The sequence below is a fragment of the Antechinus flavipes genome, chromosome 1, assembly GCF_016432865.1.
Source record: "Antechinus flavipes isolate AdamAnt ecotype Samford, QLD, Australia chromosome 1, AdamAnt_v2, whole genome shotgun sequence".
Classification (NCBI taxonomy): Eukaryota; Metazoa; Chordata; class Mammalia; order Dasyuromorphia; family Dasyuridae; genus Antechinus; species Antechinus flavipes.
The window spans coordinates 702,612,641-702,628,894 of record NC_067398.1 but is presented as its reverse complement, the minus strand read 5'-3'; the positions used below and the strand labels follow the sequence as shown (position 1 = coordinate 702,628,894).

Here is a 16,254-nt window from a genome sequence, read left to right as displayed (position 1 = left end):
TGGTTCTCTGATCATCCTTCCAGGGGCTTTGGGGTTTGTGTCTTTCTCCACCTCTCTTCTTTCTCCATAACGAGACTGAGCATCAAGTTGAGCATTTAAAACAATCCCTTCCTGCACCTCAAATTCCACACTTTGGTTCCCTGTGGTTGCAGGATCAGTGGGAAGCCACTTAAGTTCAGAAATAAGGAGAAAGAATAGGCTTCCTTGTTGATCTGACCACCATGTGGTAAATACCATTTACCCTGAAGTCATGGTAAAGCCCAGACTGGTAAGAACTGACAAATAGTTCTGGTATCTGCCTCTTCCTCTCTCTTCAGCAACTCTTCCACCACCACTACCCCAACCCCTAGAAGATTACAGATCTGTAGGGGTGCCTAGACCCAGGCCAATGATGTCCCAACTTCACCTCAAAGAAATGGAAAAGTGGAAGGAGTGCTGATTTGTAGTCAAAGGACCTGAGTTCAAAATCTACCTCTTCCTCTTATTTGTGAAAGCTTGGGTAAAATGCTTAATCTCTCTGGACTTCGGTTTCCTGAGTTAGATTAGATGATCTTTGAAAACCATTCAATCTGTGTTCCTCTAGAACCTAGTCATGTGATGAAAATAATTGGCCCTGGAACCAAGAACTGGGAACAGTGGGTAAAAGGTGCAAAGAAGACTTTGGACTTGATGTCAGAAAAAGTTTCCTAACAATAAGAGCTGTTAAAACAAAACAAACAAATGAATAAAATAACAAGAACTGTTCTAAAGTGAAGTGGACAGACTAGGAAAGTAGTGGTTCCCTCTTATTGGAAGTCTTCAAGCAAATATGGGATGGACTGCTTTTGCAGGGACACTATTGGCTAATTTCTTTTCACTTATTGATTGGACAAGTGGACTAGCACTAAATCTAGACAACTAGGGTCAAATCCCCCTCTCTAATGCTAACTACCTGGGTTTTGAAAGGCAATATATGATGAAACTGATAAATATCATATATACTACACAAGAAAAAACAAAGAAGTCTCCCAGCATGGTCCCCTCCAGGGATGAATTGATAGAAAGACATGAGTTTGAGGCACACAGAAGGGATGGGGCTGTCACCTGTATCACTGCAGCATTGGAATCCAGAAGAACCTAGACCTGCTGAGCTGTCCTACCTGATTATCCTACCTTGGTATAGGCAAGCACTGGATAGAAGGAAGTGGCAGCTGAGATAGAGGGAAAAGAGACTTGGAAGAAAGGAAGCAGGGGCTGGGAAGCTCAGTAAAATTTGGCATTCTAAGAAATATGTGCCAAGTGTATGCAAAATAGCATCTGCTAGAGATGGCGGGGGCGGCTTTGAAAGTCAATAACTAGACATATTTTTTTGTCACAGAACAAGAAGAACCCAGCTCACGTGGATGGCCACCAGACAAAGCAGCTGGGCTTTCAATCACAGCTCCCTACAGACAGATATGTTCGCAAGGTTCATTTTCCCCCAAAACTTACAGAGCTAAGATTTAGCTTTGTTCTGATTGTTTCCCTCAATCTAGGAACATGCTACAGAGTCTCTAGATCAGCCCTGTGGTCTGTGCTCCATCTAACGCTGAAGGCAGAGGACCATAGATTTATAATTAGAAGGAGGACCTAAAAGGCCCCTTGTTTTACGAAGAAAACAAACCAGGGAAGTGAACTAGCAAGTGCAGAAGGCAGTATTTGAACCCTTCCTGACTGTTAGTCCAGTACCCTCTCCTTATATGAGGAGGCTTCAATTCAGTTCTGGCAAGCGGCCAATGTGTACTTCCCAAGGTTAGGAATCCATCACCGATTCAGAGCTGAAAAAGCCCATGGAAGTCATCTAGTCCCCCCATCTTCCAGATGATGAAACTCATGAGGCTCACAGGGGGTTGTAATTTGTCCAAGATCACACAGGAAGTAAATATCAGAACCAGAATTTGAACCAATGACACATGGCTGGCTTCAAACTTTACAGTATTTCAGGGTTCCAATTCCCTGTTTTCCCTAATCATTTATCACAGGTCATTCACTCATGAATTTATCTAAATCACAAAATTTCTCCTTTGAAATCTATATATGTCACCTTTCCTGTGACAAACAATGAATAATGCGTAGAAACTTGGCCTCTGAGTTTAAAAGACCCACATTCAAATTTACTTCTGACTCATACTAGTTATATGATCCTGGGCAGGTCACTTAACTTCAATTGCCTCACCTCAACAAAAAAAAAAAAAAAATGATTTTAAGATACAAAGTAGATGCTGCTCTGCATTGGTAGAGAGAATCTCCCGACCTGGAGTTTTCTACACAGGTTTATACCTTCCTACCCCGCTCCTTCAAGTACCTCTGCAGGAAAAAAGTTACCTACCCACCACATGAAATTAATTTATGGTCATGGCCAGTCCCACAAAGGATTTATTCAGTCATCTCTGATGCTTTATGATCCCATTTGGGGTTTACTTGAAAAAGATACTGGAATGGTTTACTATTTCCTTTTCTAGCTCATTTTACACATAAGGAAACAGAGGCAAACAGGGTTAAGTGACTTGCCCAGGGTCACACAGCTAGATGAATCTGAAGCAGATTTGAGCTCAGGAAGATGAACCTTCCTGGACTCCAGAGTCAGCACTTTTATCTACTTCAACATCTAGCTGCCTCTATAATTAAATGCCGATAATATTAATTTATGGTTTTCTAAGTGGAAAGCTGGGAGGAGAGAAACAGGCAGAGACAAAGATCTGGCTGTGTGGAAGGAAATTATACCAACTGTCAACAGTATCCAAAAGTCAATGGTGGACTAATCCATTAGACCATACGCAAGCTGAGGAAAAGGACCATTTTTTGCTTTTCTTTGCTTCTTCAGTGTTTAACACGGTATCGGACCCACAGTGGGCATTTAAATGCCATGATTTGACTCCTCTCCAGAGCTCTTCAACAAAAAGCTTCCTCCAGTTTTAAAACCATGAACTATGACCAACTCAACTCAGACATTCTGGGGTCAGTTCACCTTTTGGCTCCATTCACTATTCCTGTAACACTGTGGACCAAAGTGCCCCTTCCTGGCCACCTGTCTTCTCCTTTAGAACGAAAGCTCTTTAAGGGGAGGAGGAAGGACTGTCTGATTTTGTATTTGTGTCTTCTTGTTGAGCAAAATGGTGAAGTAGATAAAGAGCCAGATCTGGAGCCAGGAAGGATCCAGCCTCAGACATTTCCTAACTGTGTAACCCTAAGCAAATCATTTAACTCTGCCTCCATTTCCTCATTTGTAAAATGAGCCAGAGAAGAAAATGGCAAGCTATTTTAGTATCTTTGCTGAGAAGACCCAAATGGGGTCACACAAAAGTCAGATATAACTAAAAAATGACTGAACATCACATGAACAATAAATGCTTATTTATTCATTTATTCATTCACTTATCCATTCATTTATTCAGACTCTAGAGGAGATTCCAGTTCAAGGACAAATTAGATTGTTTGGTCTCTGAGGTTCTTTTCAGTTCTCAGATTCTGTGATTCTGTTTGGTATACAATAGGCACTGCATAAATTCCAGTTGACTGAGTGTTTCCATTTGACTTTAAATTGCTGTCCTGGGACCCACCATAATGGTTAAAAACAGAAACACAAAAGGGCAGCTAGCTGGTGCATCGGATAGAACCCTGGCCTTGGAGTCAGAAGAATCTGAATTCAAAGATACTCTCAGACTCTTAATACTTACTAGCTGTGTGACCTTGCATAAGTCATGTAACTCCAATTGCCTCAAGACAACAACAACTAACTAGAACAAATGGCAGAAGACATGATCTGATGTTTCTCTTCTTGATCTTTTCTTTTGAAACCAGCAAAGAAAACTTTAACAACATCCCTGACCTGGAGCTCAACCCAATCAGATCCAAAATCATCCGTGCCTTCTTTGACAACAGGTAAGAGCTCTTGGCTGGTTTCTCAGGTAATGAATTTGAATTCTTATTATCATCAATCACCAATCAACTAATATCATCCACAGCAATTATATGACCTGTAAATTTTTTTTCAAAGCATTTTCCATCCCTGATAGATCCATCTCCCCCAAGTCAACAAGGGATCATTATAAGGGGTATTATTATTTCCATTTTATTTGTGAAGTTATCTCAGTAGGTGCCTTGGAGGTCCAGTGTTATTATATTGGGATTTGCCCAATGTTATGCCAATAACTGATGACTACATAGCACTGTCAAATGCAATTTTTTTAACCTGTCTCTTCTGGGGCACTAAGATAACACAGTAGATAAGATAAAAAGTCAGGAGTCAGGAAGTGATGAATCGGAATCCCTCATTGGGATTAACTGGCAACCAACTGGTTGTGTTGATTTTTCTCAGCCTCAGTTTCTTCATCTGTAAAATTAGGATAATAATAGCATCTATCTCAAATAATATATTGGGTTATTATGAGAATAAAAAGAACAATGAATGTCAAAGTTCTACCTTATGCTTTATGCATGTTGTCCCAAAGCTCTCAGTAAAGTTTTAGCCTGGATAGCTTTTAAGCTAACCTGAGACTTTTGGGACACTGTGTCAATACTATTTTCTTGTTTGGGCATCTAAGTGGTGCTATAGTAGATAGAACACTCAGCCGGGAGTCCGAAAGACCTGAATTCAAATCCAGTCTCAGACACTTAGTAGCTATATGACCTTGTCTGAGTCACTTACCCCTGTTTGCCTCAGTTTACTTATCTGTAAAATGAGATAGAAAAGGAAACAGCAAGCCATTTCAGTATTTCTGCCAAGAAAATCAAAAGTGAGATCACAAAAGAGTCAGACATGATTGAATCACAACAACAATCTCATTTGAGCCCTAGGAATGAGGTACCACAAGGATTAAGCTCATTTTATAGATAAGAAAACCTCAGGAAAGTTGTGTCAGGTAAGTTGTAAGAGAGGTTCTTTTTTAGGTGTGGATGGACTAGGCTGAAGGGACTTGGGATCCCCCAAATCCTATGAATAAATTTCAGGATCTCTATGAACCTGGATGGGAAAAAAATCCATCTTCCTTTTCATAATCCCTAATTAAAATTCATCATTTTCCTCAATTATTTAAAAACACGATTGTGAGAAGGGACCTTGGGCTTCATCAGAAAGTTGGAGAAGTCCAGACTAGATTCATTGCCGAGATCCTTTTCAACTGAGTCAATGTGTGTAGCTGTCCATGGTACCCAAGATCAGGGGTAGAGGATTTGAACCTTTCCCTGACTCCAAAGCCAGATTTTACCCTCTGCACCATGCTGCCTCCTCCAGGATTATATAGTTAACTCATCATCTATGCATATGTTTTGAAAATAAAAAGCTATAATTTAAAAAATATTTTTTCCCAATTACATGTAAAGGCAATTTTAAAAAATTATTATTATAGCTTTTTATTGACAAAACATATGGATGGGTAATTTTTCAATATTGACCCTTGCAAACACTTCTGTTCCAACTTTTCCCCTCCTTTCCCCCACCTCCTCCCCTAGATGGCAGGCAGTCCCATACATGTTAAACAGGTTAAAGTATATGGGACTCAAGTGAGATCACATACATAAAGTGCTTTGCAAACTTTAAAGCACCATGCAAATGTCAATTATTATTATTAGCAGTAATAATAGCTAGCATTCACAAAGCATTGTGGGGAAGGCAGTCAGGGTTAAACAACTCATCAGAGGTCACATTGTTTTGTTAATAAGTGTCTAAGATCAGATTTGAATTCAGGTCCTCCTCACCCCGGGGCTGGTGCTCGATCCACCTGCCATTTACTTGCCCTATTTAAATAGCATTTTAAGGTTTACAAAGTGATTTACAAATATTATATTATTGGGAGGGTGATACAACTTACTATTTACCTGACACAGCCCCGGCTTCCTCATCTGTAAAGTGATATTGGTACTTAACAGTACTCATTTCACAAAGTTTTTATGGGGTTCAAATGAGATAAAATTTCACCCATTTCATAATGGGGAAACTGAGGCAGACAGTGGTTAAGTGAGGTAGGGTGACACAACTAGTACCAGAGGCAGAATTCTAATTCAGCTTTTCCCAATTCTGCTTTGCTGCCTAGTTTTCTCCAGTAGCAGCTGTTCTGATGGAGCCAGGTCTAGGAATACTAGACCTGGTCAGTTAGACCCTTCTGGAAAAAGAGCACAGAAGATTTAATAATTTCTTCTCTAAGGAAACAGGAGGAAAACATAAGGAAAAAAGAAGAAAGAATCAGCTTATTCTGGGGACAAAAAACATCTACTATATTTATCCTGCATTTGCTTAACTATGTTCATGTTTCCCCCCACTAGAAAGTAAGCTCCTTGAGGATAGAGGCTGTTCCATTCTGCCTTTATATCCCTAGCATTTAGTCCAGTGCCTGACACATAGTAGGCACTTGCTTGTTGGTTGATTTGTGATCCATTAAGTTCCTAACTGTACCTTGAGACAATGGAAGCCCTGCCTAGGGAGATTTCTTCAAAATGGAGGAAAATTAGAAGGGAAAAAGAAGGACTGTGTTTCCCAAACCCCAGAGACCTAGGAGAAGCTTGTTTAACAGTGATAAGAGTAGGAGTGAATAGCCCAGTGGGTGGGGAAGGCGGTGCTAGGAGGTGCAGGCAGAGATAACCACTTTTAGGTCACACCTTAGCCCAGGGGGGTTTTCACTTTTAAATGGGTCACTCGCCCCTCTGGCAGGAAGGGACCTCTTCTCAGGAAAATAAAAGAAAATACTTATTATTGCAGGGTTACAAAGAAAACCAATTACTGGGAAATACAGTTAGCCAAAGTTTACAGACTCCAGCCAAAGAACCCCAGCGGGGGTGAGGAGGGAGAAACAAAAGAGTGAGAGAAAGGGGAGAAGGTAAGGACGAGAGGGAGAGACAGATACAGAGAGAGACACTGAGGCAGAGAGAGAAAGGCAGAGATGAGGAGGAGAGGGGGAAAAACAGAGAAAAAGGGAAAAGGGAGAGAAGAGGAGCCTAGGAAGATAGAGACACTGAGGCAGAGACAGACAAAGAGGAGAGAAGGAGAGACAGAGACAGAGAGAGAGGAGGAGAGACAGAGACAGAGAGGAGAAGGGAGAGATAGACTGATAAAGATGGAGATGGAGAGAGAGACAGAAAGAGAAAGAGACAGACAAGGAGAAGGGGGAGAGACTGATAAAGATGGAGACAGAGATAGGCAGAAAGAGAAAGAGAGAGTTGGGGAAGAAAGAGAGAGGGGAGAAGAGACAGACGGATAAAGATGGAGACAGATAAGCAGAAAGAGAAAGATAAGCAGAGAGAGAAGGAGAAGGAGAGAGGAAGAGAGAGAAAGAGAGAAATGGGAAAGGCAGAGAGAGGGAAAGAAACAGATGGACAGAGATGTCCACCTGATACCTGAAAAAAAAAATTCCCATCATAATCTACCCCACAGCAGACATCCAGTGTTTGCTTGAAGACCTCCAGGGAGAACAGAACTACTTTCTGGCGCTGCCCACCCCACTATGGGACACCTTTCATGGTTAGGAAAATTTTTCTGCCTCAATTACAAAGATGTGGTTTTCAGCTCTCACTCCTATTTCTGATTGGGGGTCAATCAGAAGACCAAAGGGTCCTCATGTGAGTCATGTTCTCCACCTGACCTGGAGCTTGCCTGGCGCTTTCCATGACTATACCTCATCACCCCTGATGTCCCGGGCTCTGACTGGGGCTCATTCTGAGCTCTGCCTTTCCCCTCCCTCATTCACTCCTGCCCCTTTTGACACTTCGTACTTTATTAGGAAAGCACAAGGCTGATAAATGGCCCAGTCAGGGCCTTGTTAATTGCTCTAGTTTAATTCAAAAGTCTAGAGGGAAACATTGACTATTGAATTTTTTCAGGCTCCCCTCTCAGTCTCTTGTTTACATGAGAAAATGGTAGCTGATTTTAGGTATTTAAAGAGCCCCATTCTAGAAATCAGGAGATCTGGATCCAATGCTGATTAGCTTCATAAACATGGGCAAGCCACTTCTCGGGACCTCAATTCCTTCTTCTGTAAAATAAGGTTGGACATCATCATCATCACCGTCATTTCCATCATCATCATCATCATTATCACTTTATCTGTTTTCTCATTTGTATCTCACAAAATGAGTTAGATTAGATGGACTCTGTGGTCCCTTCCAGTATGATTCTCCCTTATGAAGTGGCTGTTATTATCCCTGTTTTAGAGATAAGAAGGTTGAGGCTGAGAGAGGTTAAATTTTAGAAGTCTAACTATTGGGTTCCTGCTATATTTAAGAAATGAGTGACGTGGGCCGATACCCTCATCTCATTGAACCTCAGTTTCCTCCTCTGTAAAAGTGGACTAGATGACCTTGAAGGTCCCATCCAGTTCTAGATCTTTTTCCCAAGCTTAAATGACTATTTGGGAGAAGTGTGGAGTCTGTAGCATTCAGTGTTGGAGAGTCTGGTGGAGGGGAGACCTGGAGAACAATAAGGAGGCACTGTAAAGGCTGGAGATTGACTCCATGCCCGGATTTGGAAGGTGACAGTGGGGGAGAGCGGAACTTTTCGACGGGCAGCTATCACTTCCAGGATGAAACACATTCAGCCTCCGCGCTGCTTCCTGGCTCAGTTTGTTTACTCCCACATCACAAACACTTAACCTCCATCTTGAAAGCCCCTCATAATGTGACTGCCACCTACCTTTCCCCAGGAGGTGTGTAATCAAGGTCTGATGACAGAAATGAGAGCTGGAGGTGATTGCATGAGGGGACAGGAATAAATGGAAAATGACAAATCAAGAGATTAGCGGGAATGGGAGAGCAAGAGACCCAACTGCTTAATTAGGGCCAGAGACAGGGAGACCAGCTGGGGCTGCTTGGCTAATATGCCACTTTTGCATCCTGCCTCAGAGGGTTATTGTGAGCATCAGGTCAGTCACGCCGCCTCTTTCCTCCGATTACCTTGAACATTCTTGTCTGGGCACCCTCTTGTGCCGCCTAATAAAATGCCAGCCCCTTATAAACAGGACCCTTTGTTCGTCTGCCTTGGCACATGTGTCTGTACTCAGCAGCTTGTATACCCAAAAGCACTTAATTTAGTTCTATTCTAGTCGTGACTGACTTATAAAGGATTTGAGGAGGGAGTTAGATAGTGCAGTGCACCAGCCCTGAAGTCAGGAGGACCCGAGTTCAAATGTGACCTTAGACACTTAACACTTCCTAGCTGTGTGACCCTGGGCAAGTCACTTAACCCCAATTGCCTCAGCAAAAAACAAAAAAACAAAAACAAAAAAAAAGGATTTGAGTATGGATTGAACTCAGGGAGATGAGTTTTCTTGGCACCTTTCTCAATGTGCCATCTAGTGCTTAATAAATATTTATTAAGTTGAGTTGGCATTTTATAAACTTTAGTGTTGAAATCCAGTTATTATAGAGTTTGAGGAAGAGGTCACACAGGTAGAACAACCAAGATATTAGAAAGCATTTAAATATTAAGGACTTATGGGTCATCCAATCCAAGGAAGGAGAGAATGTCCTTGGAGTTTTTGCCTGGTGGTCCTCGGGTGTTCCATTGGTAATTACTTCTGATCATTTCTTTTTCAAACTTTGATGGGAATCTCTCTTGTGAGTCATCATTAGATTAATTCCTTGGAACAATACTGATACTATGCAGCCATAGTGCAGAGAGCACTGGGCCTGACTTCATGAGTTCAAATCTCAACTCAGATACTTTCTTCCTGGGTAACCCCGAACGTGTCACTTCATCCTGTTTGCCTCAATTTCCTCATCTGTAAAATGAGCTGAAGAAGGAAATAGTGAACCACTCTAGTGTCTTTGTCAAGACAACCTCAAATGAGGTCACCAAGAGTCATACCTATGATTAAAATGACTTAACCAGTGATAATAATAATCGATATTTACATAGCAATTCAAGTTTTAGGAGAAAAAATCATGGGACAGGAAGAAAAAAAGCTATCCTGGTGATACCAGGGGGAAGTGTGTGTGTGTGTGTGTGTGTGTGTGTGTGTGTGTGTGTGTAGAGAAATAAGACATAGAGAGAGACAGAGACAGAGAGAGATAGAGACAGATTGAGGAAGACAGAAAGAGACAGAGAGAGAGAGATTGAGAGAGACAGAGAGAGAGAAAGAGAGAGATTGAGAGAGACAGAGACAGAGAGAGACAGGGGGAAAAGGGAGGGAGTGTGTTTGTGTATGTGTGCTTTGAACAAGAAGACTGGGTTCAAATCTCTTCCTAGCCTTAGAAACTAAACAAGTGACTTCACCCTGATGTGCCTCTGACAACTACCTAGGATTTAGGAAAGGAGGGAAAAAATATCTATTAAGCACCTACTATGTGCCAGGTCCTATGCTTAGAGCTTTTAGAGAGAGATGTCTCACTTCATCCTGTTTTTTCACATAAGTTTCATGAAGTTGTGATTGGCTATTGACTCCATATACTATTACATATGCTGTGTACTATATTATGTGTTTTATATATATATATATATTATGTACTATTGGTAGTAGTTGTAGTAGATTATACTCTGTACTATTATTATGTCCATTCTATAATTGAGAAAACTGACAGGATGGAAGGGGCCTTAGCTACCGGATCATCCTCCTTCTGTTTCTGTAGATCAGGTGGTTGCTCAGGGGAAGATTATGGGATGACAACATCCCGGGTCTGACCAAAAACCAGCCTGGTGGCTTTCAGACAATATTATGTCCATGTTTGAAATATGGTGGCACCCAAAGAGGGAGAGAAGACTCATGTAGGGGAAATGAGAGAGAACCCTGAGTATGAAAACTATTAAAGTAGGATTCCAAGGAGCTTCTGGCCCCCTGGCCCAGGAGAGTCCCTGTCAGGAGAATTCGGGTTGCATTTCTTATTTTTGGCCAGCACATCTGCACAGGGAGCGCCACTCATTAGCCAAGCGACACAACTTTTACTAGGTGCTGACAAAAGCTTGGAAGGCCTTTTTTTTTTAAACTGTTGGCAAGGATTCCTAGGAAGGTGGGGGTTAGGGACAGATTGCCAATCACAGTTATATTTAGATGGAGAGGAGGCCTTCTTTTTCTGCTGTGAATCTCCCTCCTGAGTCTCATTCTGCATAAGAAGAAGAAAGGGAGGAAAAGGGAGTCCTGAACAGCTATTACATGTTTGAAGGGCAGCACAATACAAGAAAAAGTAACCGGAATTCCCAGTTGAGGACCAGGCTTGAGATCCGATCATTAGGTTGCAGTCTGTCACAAATTATTTCAGTCTTACCTCAGCACTCTGTGCTCTTATTTGGGGTTTCCTTAGCAAAGACACTGGATTAGTTCGCCATTTCCTTCTCCAGTTCATTTTACAGATGAGGAAACTGAGGTAAACAAGGTTAAGGTTCTTGCTCAGGATCATACAGCCAGGAATGGTCGGAGGCTAGATTTGAAGTGGTCTTCCAGACTTCAGAGCCAGTTCTCTATTCACCGTGTTCCCTCTCCCTAAATAGCTCATTTCTTCAGAAAGGAACAACACAGATGAGAGGACTACCTACCGTGACTTTCGAGGGACTCTTTAAGAAAGAGACTTCAGTGTCTTGGCTAGCTTTAGCCCCACCCTCTGGTTCTTTCTTGTGTTCAACCTTGGGCTTCCTGTTGCACCTTAAGCCTCTGTCTGGGAGCTAATGCCTGTATCAAGTAAATACAGGGGACTATTTTTAAACGGTGTATATTTAGTCTGCATCTCGTTGTAAGAACAGTGAGATGATTTTAAATAACAAGGCAGGAGTGGGAGAAGCTCTCTAATGCTGATAATTTAAGACCATGGGATCGCTTTTGGAAGAAGTGCCAAAGGGAAGGTGCTTCCTGCCATTTGCAGGGGAAACGTCTCTTTCCCTTTCCTTCTCTGGAGTTTATCCTGCACAGGATTCACCTTTTCGTTCCCAGTTCTAGGTCTTGGCGCTTCTTAGAGAATGTCCCTTTGGGATGAGAGGCTTTATAGCTGGGACACAATCTCTTATTTAACACGTAAGGAAACCGAGGTCCTATGAAGTGTCCTGCCCAAGAACAATTCAAGTGAATTGTGTCATTTTTGAGGCTTACCAGCTGTGAGAACTTGAGAAATTTCTCTGGGACTCAGTTTGCTCATCTGTAAAATGGAAATAATAATATGTCTAATATGTACCTCAAAGGACTGTTGGGATCATCAAATGAGTACTTTGTGAACTTTGATGTGCTAGATAAATGTCATCTCTTTTTATGAGTTAGCTGAATGGGCCAATCCCACAAGGAACAAAGATGGTGGGCCACCGAGAAGTGATATCGTAAGATTATCCCTTGCCAGAGTAAAGGCAATTATCTTCGCTTCACAGGATTAATAGTCTATTTGGGGTTGAGGCTATGTCACTAAGGTAGTGAAATAAACAGAACCGGGAGTTTGGATGCTTCCCTCACAGATTACTTTTTGTCCCAGGCAAGTAGCTTTTTTTTTTTTTTCTGAGGTAATTGGGGGTCAGTGACTTGCCCAGGGTCACACAGCTAGGAAGTGTTAAGTGTCTGAGACCAGATTTGAACTCAGATCTTCCTGACTTCAGGGCTGGTGCTCTATCCACTGTGCTACCTAGCTGCCCCTTGAGTAGCTTTTTTCAAGGGTGATTTGAGCCACTTCAAAAGTCAACAAGGAGGCACCATAATACGTAGAGCACTGGGCCTGGAGTCAGCAAGCCCTAAGTTCAAATTCAACCTCAAATACTTAGGAGTTGTATGAACCCGGACAAGTCATTTTGCTCTGTTTACCTCAGTTTCCTCATCTGTCAGACATGTTAGAGAGGAAAATGGCAAACCAGTCTAGTATCTCAGTCAAGAAAACCTCAAATGGGGTCTAAGAAGAGCTGGACGTGCCCGAAATGATTAGATGCCAACAAAAATCAATTTAGAGGTTAGAAAATGCCATTCCACAAGTTTTTTTTTTTTTTTTTTTAAGTCCTTACCTCTACATCATAATCTCAGGGAAAAAGAAAGAGGCAAAAAATGGAGAAATCTGAGTCCTTGGCCCACCATCACCACAAAAGAACTGTATGGCCCTGGGTAAGTGATATCACAGTTACCCTGCCTGTGAGATCCAAATATCAATAGACCAAATGAAAAACATTTTCTGTGAAGAAAATTACTAGAAAAGGTAGCTTATAAATATTTTTCCCCAAGTGGAGGAAGTTCTAATTTTTCCCCCTCTCTCCTTAATTTCTTCTGGAGGAACCTCCGAAAAGCACCCAATGGCTTGGCTGATGAGATTAACTTTGAGGATTTCTTGACCATAATGTCTTACTTCAGACCAATTGAGACCAACATGGATGAGGAACAGCTGGAGCACTGCAGAAAGGAGAAGTTGAGATGTAAGTCTGATGAGAAGATGTTAAGTTCACCGAGGCCCCAGGTGTCTGGAGATTAGGAAGTGGCACCCCCTCCCCTCCAACTTGGCCTTGATCTTCCACAAAACTTCATTCTACAACCCAATCAAAGCCAGAATTTGAACTCAGATCTAGTGGGTTCCTACTATACTGTCTTATCAAGGGTTCTTATGCAGGGTGTCCTAAAAATCTTAGGGCAGTTCCAGACTATTAAAACTTAAAATGGCCCCAAGACTTTGGGGAACAACTTCTGTATGAAGCAAAAAGCTTTTTTTTGAGACACTGGGATATTATTAAGGGATTACGCTACGCTCTGGGACTATGAATGGAAAAGCAAAATAGTCCTTTCTTTTCTTTTCTAATGAGGGGAAACACTACCTAGAGGAGGGAACAGGTGCGGGGCAGATGGGAAATCCTTAGGGAGCAGCAGCATTTACAGACTTACAAGATCCAGTTCTTGTTTACCTACAGTGATGAGGACAAGATGGATCCCATGAGGTAAATAAACCCTAGTGAATTATTGTTATTAATAAAGAAATGTCCATGGTGTAGTGGATGGACTGCCAGAATTAGAATTTAAAAGACCTGAATTCAAATCTTGCCTTCCAGGTCAATAGACATTGAACCACTAACAACTACTGTTTTGAGTCATCCAATTAGTTCTAATTTCATCTGATTACATTACTGTATCTCTGTATCATCTCTATAGAAAGAGGATGACAAACTGTATCCAAAGTTTCGTTAAAACTAGGTTTCCTCATTATCTAGACTAATAAACCTGTCCAAAAAAAAAAAATGCCATTAGTGAGAAGTAGATCCTGTGTTTCATGAAACCAGGTTGGCTCATCGCGGTCACTGCTTTCTTTTCTAAAGGTTTGTCCACCATCTTTTTCATAATATATTCTAAGATTTTCCCAGGAATAGAAGTTAACTGCTTATAGTGTGGCAGGCTCTGGTCGCTTTCATTTTCTTTCTTTTTTTTTTTTCCCCCTGAGGCAATTGGGGTTAAGTGACTTGCCCAGAGTCACACAGCCAGGAAGTGTGAAGTGTCTCAGGCCACATTTGAACTCAGGTCCTCCTGACTTCAGGACTGGTGCTCTATCCACTGCACATTCCAGCTGCCCCATTGCTTTCATTTTCTAAAAATTAGGGTATTTACCCTTCTCCGATCCTACCTTATCTTTCCTATCTTCCATGAGCTTTCAAGTCTCACTGATAATGGCTCATCAGAGATTTTATTCCTGAGCATCTCCCATGACTCCATCTCATCCCCCAGACCAGTGCTACTTCCACTACTCCATGCTGTCTCTCTCTATAAATATATAATAAACCTCTTATTTACATTATTTCAATTTACCTTTTTCTGAACTGTATACTTCCAGTCCCCAGAGCCATTAAATGTATTCTGTTACTGCTTCAGTCACTCAATAAACATTTATTAAATCGGCACAGTACTAAGCTCTGGGATTACCAAAAGAGACAAAAGAAAGCCCCGTCTTCAAGGAGTTTGCCATAGAAGGGGAGAGACAACAAGCAAATATATGTGCGACAACAACTTATATACAGGATAAACAGGAAATAATTTAAAAAGAAAAGCCGCTGATATTAAGAGGGGCTGGGAAAGTCTTCCGGTAGAAGCTGAGATCTCAGTTGGGACTTCTGGGAAGCCAAAGGGGTCGATAGTTAAAGCTGTGGAAGGAGAACATTGTAGAGAGAATCAATATTATAGGGGCAGCTAGATGGCACAGTGGATAGAATACTAGCCCTGAAATCAGGAGGACCTGAATTCAAATCTGTTCTCAGTCATTTGACATTTAGTTAACTGTGTGGGTTACTGGGCAACTTAATCCCAATTGCCTCGCCATATTTTTTTTTTTTTAAATCAACATATAAAGCTGCCAAAAAGCTATTTCAGTATCAGGCTGCATGATTAAAACTCCATGCCCAGAATAAAGGGCAGTAATAGTCCCACCGTGTATCGGACTATCGGAACCCACGGGAGCACCGTGTTCTGTGCTGGATGTCATCTTTTAAGAAGGATGTTGACAAATGAGGACATATGAAAAACAGACACCAGAAGATGGTGATGGGGTCATAAAAGCCTAGCATATGGAACTGAGAACATCAGTTCTAGAGCTGGAACAGACCTAACAGGCCAACTAGGTCCATCTTCCCATTTTACAGATAAGGAAATGAAGGACAGAGAGATTATGACTTAAAATCATCTAAGACGGTAATTGCGAGCGATGGGATTTGAACCCAAGGTTCCTGAATCCAGAGTTGGTGCTGCTTTCTCTAAACCACATTGCTTTCATTGCTGCCTTCAACTGTGAAATTAGACTTACTCTGCTCGGCCCCAGAGGGCAGAATTAGGACCAAAGGATGGCCATTATAGGGAAGCAATTTTGGTCAAATGGGGTGACCTCCTTAAAGATTAGCTGTTCAAAAATGGAATATGTTGCCTCATGAGATAAAGATTTCCCCATCAGTAGAAGTAGAAGCAGAAGTAGAGCAATCGCTTACTGGGGATATTATAGACAGGATTTATGTGCATCAAGTAAAAATAAGATCAGATCACTCCCCACTAACAAATTTTTATGATTCTGTAATAAGATTAGATTAATTTATTCTATATAATTCCAGGGGTAGCTAGATGACTCATTGGATAGCTGCATCAGTTCTGAAATCAGGAGGACCTGAGTTCAAATCCAACCTCAGATACTTATTAACTATGTGACCCTGGGCAAATCACTTCACCCTGTTTGTGCCTCAGTTTTCCCATATGTCAAATAAAATGGAGAAGGAAATAGTAAACCTCTTCAGTGTCTGTTGCCAGCAACAACAAATATAATTCCAGAGGCCAGAATAAGTGAATGTAACAAGACTGACTTTGCCTCCACCTACAGAAGAATGATCTAATAATCAAATGG

The 16,254-nt window shown here is 41.6% G+C and overlaps 1 protein-coding gene across 1 annotated transcript in view; it reads left to right on the top strand.

The window, feature by feature from the left end:
- TESC (tescalcin) overlaps window positions 1–16,254 on the top strand; it is a 61,716-nt gene that overhangs the window by 39,343 nt on the left and 6,119 nt on the right. The window contains exons 3-4 of the mRNA XM_051972871.1: window positions 3,820–3,900; window positions 13,170–13,309. Coding sequence (XP_051828831.1) covers window positions 3,820–3,900; window positions 13,170–13,309 — 221 coding nt within the window. The remainder of the gene's footprint in view (window positions 1–3,819; window positions 3,901–13,169; window positions 13,310–16,254) is intronic.